At 38.5% G+C, this 16,731-nt stretch overlaps 1 protein-coding gene across 3 annotated transcripts in view; it reads left to right on the plus strand.

Annotated features, from left to right (window-relative positions):
- Positions 1–16,731, plus strand: part of RHOBTB3 (Rho related BTB domain containing 3) — a 52,954-nt gene that overhangs the window by 15,870 nt on the left and 20,353 nt on the right. For all 3 annotated transcript variants that reach the window (XM_011284680.4, XM_023258589.2, XM_023258594.2), the window contains exons 5-8: positions 2,522–2,633; positions 5,765–6,130; positions 13,285–13,397; positions 16,403–16,523. In XM_011284680.4, the coding sequence (XP_011282982.3) occupies positions 2,522–2,633; positions 5,765–6,130; positions 13,285–13,397; positions 16,403–16,523 (712 nt within the window). The remainder of the gene's footprint in view (positions 1–2,521; positions 2,634–5,764; positions 6,131–13,284; positions 13,398–16,402; positions 16,524–16,731) is intronic.

Below are 16,731 nucleotides of genomic sequence, written 5' to 3' on the forward strand. Positions count from 1 at the left end.
GCAGAAGCACTTTAGACTTCTCTGTTAGTTCCCCAGCTCTTCATCAAGTACTCTTTCCAGTATGCCGGATTATTCATTATGTAGATTTGTGTCCAAATGTTGAGGTCTCCACAGATGACTGTAGAAATTTCATTTGTTGTGAAGTTACTAAACTCCAAATAACAACCAATGTTAAACTTGGAACCAAATATAAATGGTCCTCATTTCTATCACGTGTAAGTGGCTATTTTTAACTCAGTAATGTAGAGAAACAATAATATAGCTGCATTAAGAAAGATATACTCATAATATTGATATTATCAATGACTGTGAGAAACTTTTTAAATTTATTTACAGTGACAAAAAGTAGAAAGGGTTAGAAAGATAGACAGGACTCAAATCTAATATTGTAGTGGATTAAAAACAGTCTTAGTCTAAGAATCTTGTATTTCCCTGAAATACCTAGGAAACTGGGGGAAAATGATAGTTTGGTTTCTTTTGTTGGAGAGGGGGGGCCTGGTTCTCTTGGGGTATGTAGGTCTCCTTGTGTTCTGCTCCACCTCCCGAACCTGAAATTCTCATGGTCACACTTCCCACCTGCCACCTCCCATGTTCTCTGCTCTCTTTCCCTTCCTCCTCCTTGTTTGTCTTTGTTCCTAACACCTAGTGTTGCAATTAGGGTTGGAGGCATGATAAGGATTGAAGATGTGGTCAAGGTTGGGAGAAAAGACATGACAGTTTCTTTTTTCCCTAAGACTTAGTGAGAATATGGAAATAAGATCAGAGTGACCCTTTCCAGATTCTTGAGTAGTGAAGTATAGCTGCGATCTTGAGTGTAAGGAATAGTGGCATTTGCAGGAATATAGATGGAGATGATAATGTCAGAGTGAAATCTTGTGTTTGAAAAAATACTTTCAAACAGAGAGGGAAGCAAACCATAAAAGACTCTTAAATACAGAGAACAAACTGAGGGTTGATGGGGGGGGCAGGCAGGAGGGGTAAGTGGGTGATGGGCATTGAGGAGGGCACTTGTTGGGATGAGCACTGTGTGTTGTATGTAAGCGATGAATGATGGGAATCTACCTCCAAAACCAAGAGCACACTGTATACACTATATGTTAGCTAACTTGATAATAAATTATATTAAAAAAGAAAAAAAAAGAAAAACTCTTGTGTTTGAGAGTCGAGGATGAAAACCTGGGAAGAAGAGTACATGCCCTTGAGCTTTAGGAAGCCCCATCTGACCCTCCTCCAGTTGCACCCCATCCCTGCTCCCACATATGGCACAAGATGATGGAGCCAAGCGCATTTGCCCACCTGCAGCTAGTAGCCCCTTCTAGACCTGCACCATCCAATATGGTAGCCACTAGCCACATGTGGCTATTTATATTTAAATTAATTAAAGAAAATTCAGTTCCTCGGGTGTACTGTCCACATTTCAGGTCCTCAGTACCTACATGTGGCTAGTGGCTACTGTGTCGAATAGCACAGATATTACAGAGCATTTCCATCAACACAGAGCAGAAGGTTCTGTTATACAGTGTTGTGACCATGTTCCAAAACCGAGGACCCCAGAATTCTCTTAGCAGTGCACTCAGTCTGTTTCCAAGGCCTGTGCAGGCCTTTTTCCTGGGTCCGTCATCCTGAAGGTGGACTGCATTGCTAGTGTGTATGTCCTTAGTTCTGACAGGTGGCCGAAGGGTGACTGCTTATGAGGAATGGGGGAGGGGAGGCAGACTTTGGGGGTGTAGTCATGGATGTCTACTTGCATACATAAAGCTCCTCGAGGTGTGGGATGGAGCGGAGGGTGAGAAGAAAGAACAGCCTCCGGGCCCAGGAGTTACAGGACAGTTCCTTGTGCTACATGAAGCTCTGAGTCGTCTGAGAATTTAAATCTAAACTTGGCCTTCTCGGCTTTTATGATGATACCTCTGTCAAAGTAGGATAGAATATTTTCTACGTAATAGTTCTTTATTTATGACGTTTAAATATTTGTGTATGTGGTACATGGATCTCTGTTTGTATTTTTGCCCCAAGTCTCACAGCGTCAAGGCATAGGCCTGGAGCTGTGCGTGTGTATGTGCTTAGGATTTGTAATTTCCCATATAAAGGATGTATTTCAAAGTAATTTATTCAAGAAAAGAATAGAACATATGAAAACATCCCTAGCTGATATGAGCATCTGTGACATAGAGCCAGATCTGCCCTGCTTTGAATGTCTCTACTATTAACTGCTGTGGTTGCCCATGAGACAGTTATTGACAGTCCCACAGTTGTACTGCTGGGCTTTCTTGATTATTCAAGAGAATGAACAGTTCCTTCTTGAATGGATAGTTTATTTATGCTTAGACAAGGCACAGTCTGTTCTACTTGATACATTTTTTGTCTTTAAATGAAAAACTTGTTTACAAGTGTTTGCTAAAGTGTACTTGTAGATGGTACCAGCATTTGAACATTTGGCAAGTGTGATTTGGGGTACAAATAATCATGTCAGATACATAATTTTGTTGACGCTTTACTTAAAATTTGGTTCATGTTTTAGTTGGAGTATTTTATGATTCAAGCCTTAAATCAGAAGACAAGTGAAAAAATGAAGAAAAGGAAAATGAGCAACTCGTTTCATGGAGTTAGACCACCTCAGCTTGAACAACCAGGTGCATTTACTAACCAATGTCTGCACATTCGATTGATATTTATTATCGATCACTTCACAAGTCTTAGAGCAACTGTTGCCAAATTTGAGTATGTTGATGACTCACCTGGTATTCTTATTCAGTAAACCTGGGATGGGGCCTAGAATCTGCTTTTAAAATAAGTTTCCAGGTGATTCTGAAACAGGTGGCACTTGGACCACATTTTGAAGAATAGTCTTTAACTTGAATCTGTAGATTCTTTAAAAAATAATGTATGTGGTGAAGAGCTGTTCTAGATTAAAATCTAAGAGGGGCACCTGGGTGGCTCAGTTGGTTAACTGTCTGACTTCAGCTCAGGTCATGATCTCTGAGTTTGTGGGTTCAAACCCCACATCGGGCTCTGCGCTGACATCTCAGAGCCTGGAGCCTGCTTCAGATTCCGTGTCTCTCTCTCTCTCTGTCCTTCCACCGCTTGTGCTCTATCAAAAGTAAATAAATAAACATTAAAATTTAAAAAAAATCTAAGAGAAATAACAACCAAATGCAGTGTGTGAACCTTGATTGGATACTAGTTCAATAGAAACCTCTAAAAGACTCTTAGGACAGTTGGGTAAAATTTTAATATGGGCTAGAAATTAGATGACATGATGAATTATTGTTAATTTTCATATGTATGGTAATGGTCCTGTGATTAATGGAAGAATGTCCTTATTTTTTGGAAATGAATATGAGAGTATTTAGAGCTGCAGTATCCTGATGATCACGACTTACTCTTAAGTGGTTCAGCAATAGGAATGTGTAAGTGTGTGCCTATCTAGAGATAAGGCAAACATGACAAAAAATTTTTTCCCTTAAGTTTATTTATTTGAGAGAGAGTGCAAGCAGGAAAGGGGTAGAGAAAGAAGAGAGAATCCCAAGCAGGCTCCATGCTGCCAGTGCAGAGCCTGATGCGGGGCTTGGACTCACAAAACTGTGAGATCATGACCTGAATCAAAACCAAGAGTCAGAGGCTTAACTGACTGAGCCACCCAGGCACCCCAAACATGACAAAATATCAATAATTGCAGATTCTAAGTGAAGGACATGTGTGTACTTATGTATCATTCTTTCAACTTTTTTTGAATGTCTGAAAGTGTTAATAACACAAGGTTAGAGGAAAATACAGTTAAAAATAAACACAATTTTTATCAAAATTTTTATTAAAATTTTTGCCTATTGTTTTTAATGTTTATTTATTTATTTTGAGAGAGAGAGAGATCATGGGCATGAGAGTGTGCATGAGCACCAAGCAGGGGCAGGGGCGGGGGGCAGAGAGAGAGTGAGAGGTAGAGAGAGAGAATCCCAGTCAGGCTCCCCACTGTCAGTGCAGAACTCAGTGTGGGGCTCAAACTCACAAACTGTGAGACCATGACCTCAGCCGAAATCAAGAGTCAGATGCTTAACTGACTGAGCCACCCAGATGCCCCAAATTTTTTGCCTAATTTTGTGATAGAAATAAAATAATAGTACTCTGTGAGATCAATTTGTTATGGATATTGTTTTAAAAAGCAGGTACTTGATAAGTATTTGTTAAATAAATCAATATAAATTAAAAATCAAGAAAATAATAAATTAGTACGGGAAGTCAATTCTGGGTTTTTACACACATGCAGATATATAAATCATGAGTGATACACATTTGCTTTGAACTTCCTGGTGTGCAAAGTGAGAGGAGACATTGTTATGTAGCAAGCTTGCTGCTTTAAATACTTTCTGGATGAGAAGATGGGTGGGGAATAGCCAAATAAACAATGTAGATAGATAGATGATTTCTTCATTCTTATTATTCAAAGCAGATCCTCTGAGAAAAGCAAAGTTCCTCTGAGAAAGCAAAGCATTTCATGCCATTTAGCACTAAAAGAAATTTCTCATGTGGGTCTCCGCTGGGGGCAGTGCTGGGGGCAGTAGGGTGACCTAGTAGACAGGGCCTTCAGAAGTGTCTGTAAATGCAGCCTCAGCTGTCCCTGTGCCCTTCTGTTAGGTATCACCCTGAGCATTCCTTCTGATGCTGACTTGTTCTAAGGATTGATCCTGGGCTCTGGGGCAAGTGGCTTTCAGATTGCTTTTAGCCACGAAAGGTCTGTGAAGGTGCCTTAGGCAGTGGAGAGAAGGATGAGTGGGGTATAGTTCAGGAAGAGCCTAGCCACCAAATTACCTTGTTATTATCTGTTTTATAGACTGGAGCTTTGCTTTAGAGGAAAAAATTTTCATTACTAAAGAAGTTTGAATTCTGATTGAGAAGACTGCATATCCTTCAGGCAACACTTTCCAGATAACACTTTCCTTGGCTCAGCTTTGGATAAAAGCTAGACAGCAGACATTCTATAGTTTGAGTCTGTGATGAGGGCCTAGGGTGTGATCCTCTGTAGGGGTATTCTGAATTGACTGAGGGCTAATCTTTGTTAGTGATCACACTAGGAAATGGAAGATTACATCCTTTTTTTTGGAAATTGGGAAGTCTAGCCAGCACTTTATCTCAGGTGTGCTGAGAGGAAAAAGCTGGTTCTTGTTTTACCAGGAAGAAAAAAATATTTAATTTTAGGATCAAAATAAAATGGTCAAGATGGTTTCAGACAATGGAGTCTAAGACTCTGAGCTTTGGCCTTGAGAGGTTGACATTTTAAGTTGAACAATTTCCTTCCCTTCCATTTCCAACCACGAGAGGAAAATGACTTTAAATGTGGGTTAGGTTCTTCAGAACTTACTCAGTAATTTGTTTGAATTTTTTATTTGGATAAAGTAAAGATTAACTACCAACATACTAAAATTCAGTATTTGTTGAAATAGCTTATTTGGGGACACGCAAATAGTGAGAAGTACTATTTTATTGCTGTTTATGGCATTTAGTACAATTTTCACTTGCACTATAAAAATTACGATATTTCTGTGACTATTAACTCAGAATAATTAATTTATATATATTTATAATTAGGTTAAGTTAAATACAATTGCTGTTTTCATAGGTCAAAAATGGCCATATGTTGGCAATTTCATATGGTTCAACTTAATAATATTAAAAAGAATTCTTTTGTTGTGTTTAAAAGGAACCTGAGATGCTTGGGTCTATAGACCTAAAGAATAATTTATCATATTTGTTTTCTTTTTTGAAATAGAAAAAATGCCTGTCTTAAAGGCTGAAGCATCGCATTATAACTCTGATTTAAATAATTTGCTGTTCTGCTGCCAGTGTGTGGACGTGGTATTTTACAACCCAGATTTAAAGGAAGTTGCCGAGGCCCACAAGATTGTCCTCTGTGCCGTAAGCCATGTTTTCATGCTGCTTTTCAATGTGAAGAGTCCCGCTGACATTCAGGATTCCAGTATCATCCGTACCACCCAGGACCTCTTTGCCATAAACAGAGATACTGCATTTCCAGGTGCTAGCCAGGATTCTCCAGGCAACCCACCATTACGTGTCATCGTTAAAGACGCCCTCTTCTGTTCTTGTTTATCGGACATTCTGCGCTTCATTTATTCAGGTACCTTGTTAAGTGGTTCTGGTGCATTCTTGTAAGATTTGAAATGAAGTGTGCCTGTGGTCCTCAGGTGTATGGGTTATTAGTTTCACATTTCTCTTCTTTCTACCATCTGAGGTAAGGATTATACATAAAAGAGTATCTACTTTATATACAGGAATTGGTCCACACTTTCCATCTTCCTTATAAGTTTACTTGCCTTGGTTTTAAATCTCCTTGTGAAAATAGTAATTTCTTTTCCTACTGAGCAGGTATGGTAGTATTTTTTTTTAATATCTAAAATGTGAAAATACAAGAGTTTTTTATCTAGTTTAAATTTAAAGAAATAAAATTTTCAAAGTATGAATGGAAATAAATCTCTGCATCTTAAAACCTGACCGTTAATTCCCTTTTCTGTTTTACTGTTAGATTTTGGAGGGCATTGAGAGAAATTAGCAGGGTCCTTACATTCAGTTTAGGAACTAGAAACAGTATCTAAAGTTAAAGCTGAGATCTGATCCACTTTAACTATTTTATTTTCAAGTAATCTGTACACCCAGTGTGGGGCTTGAACTCACAACCCCAACATCAAAAGTCACATCCTTCACCGACTGAGCCAGCCAGGAGCCCCAACTTTGACTATGTTAGGTTTTACTTTTTCTTCTGTGTACTTAATCTTTTTAGGATTGAGCTTATCAATTATTTTTCTTCTCCTTTTAAATGCTGTAGCAACTATATTTTTAAAAAATAGAATTTTTATTTGAGTCATTTTAGTCAATGAATTGAAGGTGTCGTATCTAAATATCCTGTATAAGAATGGAAAAGAATTGATGTAAAATAATTGATGTTAAAATAAGATTTTATTTTTTTTCATTTGGGCTGTGGTTATATAATTTTCTAAGTTAAAATAAAAATCAATGGTTTTGAAAAGTACAGTTGCAGCATGAAGATTTAAGTGGATTAAAATGTACATATATGGGGATGGCTGGCTGGCTGAATGTCAGTAGATTATGTGACTCTTGATCTTAGGGTCATGAGTTTAAGTCCCATGTTGGGTGTAGAGATTACTTTTTTAAAAAGTTTTGGGGCACCTGGGTGCCTCAGTAGATTAAGTGTCTGACTTAGGCTCAGGTCATGATTGCACAGTTTGTGAATTAGAGCCCTGCATTGGGCTCTGTGGTGACAGCTTGGAGCCTGGAGCCTGCTTCAGATTCTGTCTCCATCTCTCTGCCTCTCCCCTGCTTGTGCTCTGTCTCTCTGTCTCTCTCACATATAAAAAAATAAATAAGAAATAAATAAAATAAAATAAAATAAAATAAAATAAAATAAAAGGAGTAGAATGGTAATGATAGGTCTTAATTAAATCCATTGTTTAGTGAATATTGGCTTGGCAAAGGTGTAAATAACCACTCCTACAGAGCCCAGTGCCTTCAGTGCGGCAGGGTATGTGTTGGGTGAATTAATGAGTAGACTCTAGTGGCTTGTGAAGCATCACATGAATAAACCAGACTAAAGATGTCATTTACTACTACAGACTTTTATGTTTAAACTTTGAGTCTCACAGTTCAGAATTTAAGGCTAATTCTGAAAATCCAAAATGTTTACATGGTAAAAGAAAAAAAAATGTCTTTCATGATGTTTAGAGAACTATGAAGGAAGTGTTTGGCTTTGGTTTCGATGATGTTACTGTTGAATTATTCAGCAAGTTTACTACAGTATCTATTGAATACTTTTGAAGGCACATTAATACTTTGAAGTCAGTGATATCCTCTTTGATAAGGTAGCAGTAAGAGGGCTTGTTGTGTCTCCAGTGACAGAACCTACTTGTTTTTTTAAATTGCAAAATTAATACATACAGATGGAAAAAAAAAAAGGAAAGAAAAAAGTTTCTTCCATCCCTCAGTCCCCTTATGTATTCACTCTGATGCTGTTTGAGATAAATTAATGTGTTGGGAAATGAGCATTAAGGAAAATGTAATCTTTAGGAACTGCTATTTTCCAGGAACCACACAGTTTCCTATGGCTGGAGCATAGCGTACGAGGTGAAGGTTTGCAGGAGACGAGGCTGGCAAGCTAGGTGGAAGCTGCCTATAGAAGCTGTTCTAGAATTTTAAGCATGATCAGACTGGGTTTGGGCAAACTCACCTCTGGTGATAGAGATGGAATAGAGCAGGCTAGACAGGAGTTTAGTAAAGAAGCTCCATTGCTCTGGAGATCAACCTCAGGAAGGTCATTACTCTGATACCATGTGGTTGGTGCTTGTCTATCATTTGGAACAGTGCTTTTCAAACTTAATATGCATGCAGATCAGCTGGGGATCTTGTTCATGCGTCTATTCTGATTCAGTAGGCCCAGGGGGTGAGGCATGAGATTCTGCGTTTCACACAGTCTCCCAGGTAGTGCTAGTGCTTTGGACTCTAAGCAGCTGCAACACCTGCTCTTGGAAGAACTGAGTGCCGGCCACAGCCAGGGGCTAAGAGCCTGGCATTCAGTCCAGGGCCCAGGGGAGGAGCCCAGTTATCAGTCTGAGGGCACCAAGTCAAAATGGGGTCAGGCGCACTGACTGATGTGAGCTCTTCAGAGCTGGAGCTGTCAGCGCCGTGTTGTAGCCCTTGCCCTTAGTTGTGGCGGGGAGAGCTTGCTAAGCTACAAGCCCTCGACCCAGTCAGTGCACAGGCCTCCTAACCTGACACCAACATGTTGCATTTCTGCTCTGTTCTCTCCTTGTATGTCAAGGCTCAGAGAAGAGGTGCTGTCAGGTAAGAGCTGGGCCACAGACCATTGACCTGGGGCTGCAGGGAGATCCTGATGCTTTGGGGAGAAGCAAAACTAAATGCTTCAGCAGGTGCCTGTGACCTATTCTTTATTTATAGAGTATAACCTCCGACTCAAGCAAAAGTTACATTATGTTTAAATTATGTTTAAAAAGACATTAAGGCTGTATTTGTAAAGACAATTTTGAAAAATGGAGAACACTTGTTAAGAGAAAAAAATCAACCAAATTCCTATTTCAAATGTCTAAACCCTGGTATTTTGTTTCATCCTCTGGCCTTTGTGCATATTTTACTGTTTATTTAGAAAATATTTTTTTTTAATTTTTATTTAAAAAAAAATTTTTTTTTAATGTTTATTGCTGAGACAGAGAGAGACAGAGCATGAGTGAGGGAGGGGCAGAGAGAGAGGGAGACACAGAATCAGAGGCAGGCTCCAGGCTCTGAGCTGTCAGCACAGAGCCCGACGCGGGGCTCGAACTCAGAAACCATGAGATCACGACCTGAGCCAAAGTCGGTCTCTCAACCAACTGAGCCACCCACGCGCCCCTAGAAAATATTTTTTATCAAATCAAAGAAAAAGTTTAAGCCTACTTTTTTTTTTTTTTTGAGACTTCAGTAAAGAGGACAGGCTTATGGGGTTTTTTGTTTTGCTTGTTTTTCTTGCTGCTGTTGAGCATTTTTTTAAAAATTTTTTTTAACGTTTATTTATTTTTGAGACAGAGAGAGACAGAGCATGAACAGGGGAGGGTCAGAGAGAGGGAGAGACAGGATCCGAAACAGGCTCCAGGCTCTGAGCTGTCAGCACAGAGCCCGATGCGGGGCTCGAACTCACAGATCGCGAAATCATGACCTGAGCCAAAGTCGGCCGCTCAACCAACTGAGCCACCCAGGCGCCCCTGTTGTTGAGCATTTTAAAACTTTGGAACCGATCACAAGTTTTAAGACCCAGTTAGGCAATGGTTTCCTCACAGAAGCCCTGGCCTACCCGCTAGTTCTGTTGGGTGGACAGTGAAGACAGCAGCCGTTTGTACATGTGTCTGTTGGATTACTAACGTGGAGGCAGAACTCCGTGACACAGACAGCTCAGGAATATTTGCCCTGAGTAAACAAGGACTGAAAAACCATATTAAATCTATCTCCTGCTTCTTTTGTTTTTAAGAAACAAAATTACAAACAATGTCTTTTCTCTAAATGACACACTTCTTTTTAATCTTTAGGAATTTGAAATTTTGTGTGTGTTGTGTCACCACGGACATTTGGGTCCTCTATTTAGGAGGGATCTGTTTAATAGTCTGGTTAACAGAAGGCTCCGGTTTATTCTAATCAAAGTTTTAAATAAATAGACACAGTAAAAGTATGTGTTTTGCAGATGTTAATTTTCTGTTGAATAACAGCTAACTCTGGATAAGTACTGAAAGACTAATACTCAAAGAGAAGGAGCGAGGCCAGCGGTTTCTGGGTCTTCATCGACCCAGAATCCTGTATTGGCATACAGTTCTGACATTCTTACAATACTTGATAGTCTTTACGCTTGCAAAGTCCTGACTCACGCAGTTTCAGATGGTTAGGAATTGAAATATATGTAAGGACCTCAAGAATTTTGCTTTGAGCTCTTCGTACCACAGATGGGCCTTAGAATTTCACATCACTTACTGAAGTGCTGCCAGAGAAAATGAACGTGTGGAAACAAGCTTTCATCTTCAGCTTGCCTGGTATCCTAGCTCTTGGAATTCTTCCGTGGTATGCTCTTTTCTGCGCTGCCTAAAAACACAGCTTGCATGCACAAGTATATCATGCTCTCTAAGAACCTAAGTCAATCAGTGCTCTGAGAGGTCAACTAAATAGAAAATCCCAGTCAGTTATGCAAGATGAATAGTTTCTAGATCTCTGCTGTACAATATCATGGCTATTGTTAACAATACTGTACACTTAAAATTCTGTCAAAAGGATAGATACGTTAAGTGTTTTCACCACAATTAAAAAAAAGCAAAGAAAACTCCCGGTATAAGGATTATTGCTTTATTTGAACAAAAATGTGTCAAAAATGACTTGATTAGCATTTCTAATTGTAAGAACAGCCCAATCTTTAGAGTGCCCTGTGAATTATTACTTTCATTTTTAGTTATTGGATCCTTCTGTGTCTATTCTTAGACAAATGAGTGGCCTATAGGGATTTACCTACTAATAACCCCATATATTTAGACTTATTCTTGCCTTCTCTCAGATAATATTCTGAATGGAGACACTGTGTAAGTATTCATTAGTTAATACAGTTTATTTTTAAGAGATAATATGTGTGTTCTCCTTTAGCATGCACGAGTGTAGACAGTAAAAATTACCCACTATTTCTGCATACCACTGATCCTGGGTTTTAGTAATGAATGAAATGTTTAAAGGAAGAGATAGTGACGGCCCGCGCTCAGTGCACCTCAAAATCACCTGGGGCGCCCTTAAGATATCTGGGCCCCAGCCCCAGAAATTCTAATTTAATTGGTCTGGGAATGAGACTTCCTCAATGATATTTTATGAAATATCTCCAGGTAAATGTAATACACAGCTATAGTTGAGAATCACTGGCATAGAGTAAATCATTCTGAAGTGGGGTCCATTGGCTTCTCAGAGGTTCTTCTTCTTCTGACATTTTAAGGTGGATTGTAATTTTTATGTGTGCGTGGGAAATTTTCTAGAGAGATAGTCCAAAGAATTTATCAGATTTTGAAAGAGTATGTGACCTTAAATTTAAAAATCCTTAGTGCAGAAAAATTAAAACAAAAAAAAAAACATGGGCTTTTCTAGACAGCATACCTTTGGGAATCTGAGGAGGAAGGGGAGCTGACAGTGAAGTCAGAAAAAGAGCATGAAAGGTAGGAAGAAGCAGTGATGAGCTGGAGCTGGCTGGCACCAGCTCATGAGAGCCGATTATGTTTATTCCCAGCTCCGTGCTCTGTGATTCCATGTTGGTGGCTTGAGTGTGGCCATGGTAGGAGTCTTTACACCACAGAGGTAGCGGAAGGCCCTGATCAGGGCTCTCCTTCCCCCTTCCCCTCTCCTCAGGATACACTGTAGTAATGCTGAAGGTCAGGTGAGGAAAAGTTTAAAGATACTCAGGAGTGCCAAGTGCCACAGAGGTTGACTGCAGTGACGCCTGGGAGCCATCGGACTACCAATTGACTCTTCAGAGCAGCTTGGATCTGGTTGTTCAGGCTGGCTGCAATTGCCCAAACTCACTGCTTCAATAAATGTCTATCATGTGCTCTCCCCATCCCTAATGTCTATGAAGGCATCTGGCGAAGTTCTGGATACATAAAGGGAAACATCAGAAGAAATAGATTGAGAACTGATAGAAAAGGGTTTTGAGTTACTTAGAGGTGAAATGAGTTGCTTAAAGTCACACCAGTAATGGCAGAGAGAGAACCGGAGCCTGAGTCTCCCAACTATGCTCGCCCTCACTACACCTGGGTGAACTATATTTTAAGGAGTTAGGACTTTCTGTAAGTCAGGGATAGATGGGAGTAATCTCTTCAGATATCATCATCAGAATCATACTTTTAGAAACTTACTGGCATTGAGCATTGGGATCAATTCAGTGTGGACAAAGCCACGGAGGAGTAGGTACGCTGGTTAGGAGGCTGCTATAAGCCAAGCAAGAGGGTGCTTAGAGAAAGGTGAACTTTCGCTGACCATCACACAGGAGTTTTGTAACATACAGAGGAAAGAGGCTAACAGTGTGAGACAGATGTGAAATGAGCCTAGGGAGAGATAGCTTGGAAGTGGGTTGGGGTGAGGACAAGGGGAGGAGGGACGAAGTGCAGTGATTTTGCTCCAGTGCCATGGTCATATAGCTCATCAGGTCATTATTTACCTCCCTTCTTCAGGTTGGTTCTGTAGAGTTGGCTATAGAACATCCTTATCTGACCCTGACAATGTGTGAGACCTTTTGAATGCATTCTGTTCCTACTGCTTATTCTTCTACCTGATGGTAGTCACTGCTATCCATGATTAGTATGATTTAATTCAATCTTAGAAAAAAAACAAACACATCTGCTTTCTTACTTAGAGCAAGTAAATAATTTGAGTGTAGGAAGGACTACTTGTAATGGCCAATGATATTCTGGCCATTACTGTCATTTTTAGCTGACTGTCTATTACAAAGAGGTGGCAGCTGTTTAGGGAGGAAGACTTCAGGTTTGGAGAAGTACTTTAGGGGAAGGCAAACTGATTTTTTTTTTTTTTAATGTGAGAACTGTTTAAATGTATTAGTGTAATTACAAGGATATATATTTGGCAAAGAAAAATTAAAAGAAAATACTAAATAAAGAAGGAATATTGATATCTAATAAGAGATTTACTTTCTGTACTTCCTGTTTTTAACTAAAAATCCAACATATATTAATTTGTTTATAGGTGCTTTTCAGTGGGAAGAATTGGAAGAAGATATCAGGAAGAAATTGAAAGATTCTGGGGATGTTTCAAATGTAATCGAGAAAGTTAAATGCATTTTGAAAACACCAGGAAAGGTAAAACTACTTTATTGCAAATCAGTTTACCTTGATGTTCTCTGAATTTTAACAGATATACTATGATAATATAATATTGAGTCATTAGAAGAGTCAATAAGATATAAATATGTTTTTCTTGAATCTGTTTTTGCCATTAAATATTTTAAACACAAACTTGTATTATTTCTCACTATCTCAGATTTTAATTCATATAAGAATTAGAATATGTGTGAGTCATGTCTTTAAAATGTTGACTTGTGAATTCCATCCTCTGAAACATTTCCCTAGAGCTCCAGGAATATGCAATCTATGTCAAGAATGAAGTGCTGTTGAATTTGTCTGGTTACAGTTAAGCTTGTTAAAGGGAATGCTTTCTCACTTCTCAGAATTTAAGTCCAGATAGTTTTCTGGAGCAAGGCTGTTTCTTTGTGTACCCTTTTCAAGAGTCCTAAGAAACCTCTTTGATCAGGTGGACAGTTAGGGATTTGTTTCTCATCTTGTACAGGTTTAAAATTATAAGTCAAAGGTTATAAAATGTAGACTTTGTAACAAGTCATAAACATGTGCATGTTAAAACTCCAGTCACTTAGACTGTAAAGAGTCTGAAGGGCTTCAAAAATAAATTTATTTTGAGACAACTACATTATACAATTAAGCCAGTGTATTCTTATTTCAGATTCTGTGATAGACAAATTGGCTACAGTAGATATTTTTATACTTACCTTTTGGTAAGTATGTGCAATGCCTAGCAGAATATAGACATGTAAATGTAAGAAATGGAAGAAATGTTAAATGGAAGAAATGTAAGAAAATATAAGAAAAAATGTAAGAAAAAATATTATTTCTTTAATTTTTTTATACAGATGACTGTCAATTCTATAACCTAAGTTAATGATGTTTTAAGTTATATTTTATTTTTTAAGTTAAGATTTTAAAACTGTACTAGCTTTTAATGAAGATTCCTGGCTTATTGAGTTGGGGAAAAAAATTTGTAAATGAAGTAACATGGAATTAAGGAGCAAGACTTTTCTTGTTTCAATAACACACTGAAGCTGGTATACAGAAGCTGTCCAATTCTACAAGGGTATGGCAGAGTGGTAGCTCTTGCAGTCTAACCCAACTAACGCTTTTGTAGAAATGTGCGCATAAAGCTATATTCTGTTTTTCAAAATTTCTCTAGATTACTTGTTTATAGACTAGTGAAAATGTATAATACATTTATCAGTGTTCTGTCCAAACAACTATCCTTCAATATTTTTTTCTTCAAATTCAAGGCATTGATCACACAGGAATCTGTTTATAAGATTATCTATCTATCTACCTATCTATCTATCTGTTATCTATCTCCATCCATCCATATATAATATACACATACATATTATTTATGATATATAGACTTATAATCTTTATATGAATGTTTAGGACAGAAGTGTTGCCTTTTGTTCTAAACCCAAGCCTTTCCTTGGGTGTGATTCTGAACACAGTCATTGCTTTGAGTACTGAGGTAAAAAAAAAAAAAAATTGTTGGGGAAGAGGAGGCTGGGGACTATGGGATTCCATGATATTGAACTAAATTTCCTCCTTTGCACAGGAGGAGAGAGGAGTTCTGTGCTTTCTTCTTGTGCTTTTCCGGGGTCAGGGTCTCTCTCATTAACTGAGTACAACACAGAAATATATTCCAGAATTAGGAATCAGGAAATGTACATTTAAATTGTGAGTTGGCCATAAATTATCCCTGGCTTTAAGCATGTCTCCTCAGGACTTTCTTACAATGAGGGATAAATTATGATTTCTAAAGCCCTTGCTAGTTACCAAATTCTTTGATGCTCTCTGACTTGCTCTGCTTTGTGTGTGGCTCTCCCTGAATTCTCTCCACCAGTTCCTTAGATATGTATTAAGGTATGTTGTGTGTAGAATCTGAGAATAGACTTTATAAGACTAGGATTTGTATGATCCTGTTTTGCTTCTCTGCCTTGCTAGTGGAAATCATTCTGGAGTGTGTTTTCTTTCTCCTTGTGAGTAAGGATAATATTTTTGTTTTTCTCTTACCAAAGATTTTAACTTCCCACCATAGTGGATTAATCCAGAACGGAGACTAGGTATCATTTATTCTTATTGTTCCAGTTGTATGCTTGGTTATTTCTTAGGGATAAAGCTTTCTGTATTCCCTAGATAGCCAACCAGAGGTTCTGAGATTCAGCAAGGAAAATGGGTGGAGGGTGAGGGAAGAGGGGCTGGCTCTCGAATTCTGGGGTTGGAACAAAGAAATGTCTGAAAGATTACAGAAAGGATAAACCAAGCGCTAAATCCTAGGTGGAAGCTAGAGATGGGTTGGAGACTGCTAAGTCACACGACCACTATTATTGAAGGCCACCATCTAGAGGAAGCAGATGTGAGAGTGCAGATAGGTGTAGTCATGGAAGAGGTTCTCTGGAACTCTGGATAGGAGATCCAGGCAACCTTTCATAGATTCCAGGAGTCCCAGCTGTGGGTAGAAAGACACTTAGGATTATAAGATTATACATTAAGATGGAGATGAACCTATTCATTACTCTCAGGTATTTTAATGTTGATCCTAGTAGGACATGATTTGATGGGGGAAATGTGTATTCTTTTAAATTACAAACAGATTTTTGTGTATGTACCTTCTTAAAGTGAACAAACACACAGGTTGTATGTAAACATATTTTACTAGGCATTCATAGGAGGTTGGACTGTTGTCTGTTTCCCAGGTAACAGAGGCCTGCATGGATTTGGGACCCCATGTGTCTCAGCCAGCGAAGTGAGTTTTCATTTAGGCGGTTCACTCACTGCTAAGAATACTGCACAGGGCTTATTCTCATGTAGCACATGCCATACTTGAGGGCAAGTTCCCCTGACAGCTATGATCAGAGATGCCGTAGACTAGGTAATCCTTATTTCTTCAGACATTTCAGTACAGTTTTCCAGATTCTCTAACCAACCTATATATATTACCAAAGCATATTGTACATTTCCTTTTTTTTTTTTGTCTTCCTTTATAGATAAATTGTCTAAGGAATTGCAAAACTTATCAAGCCAGAAAACCTCTGTGGTTTTATAACACTTCCCTGAAGTTTTTCCTTAATAAACCAATGCTTGCTGATGTTGTCTTTGAAATACAAGGTATGGTTAATTTTTTTGCAAAGTTCATTACTTGTTTTTATTCCTTATTTTCTTACCTAACTCTCTATTTCAGCTTTGAATATTTTAGATGAAGAAATGACTATTCTGTAATGCAGATATAGATTAGTACTGTTTGAATTGCAGCAGAATCTAGGGAAGTGAAAGAAAATTATATTTTCCACTTTTTTTTTACCCTTAACATATGCTT

This window comes from Felis catus, chromosome A1 (assembly GCF_018350175.1).
Source record: "Felis catus isolate Fca126 chromosome A1, F.catus_Fca126_mat1.0, whole genome shotgun sequence".
Taxonomy (NCBI): Eukaryota; Metazoa; Chordata; class Mammalia; order Carnivora; family Felidae; genus Felis; species Felis catus.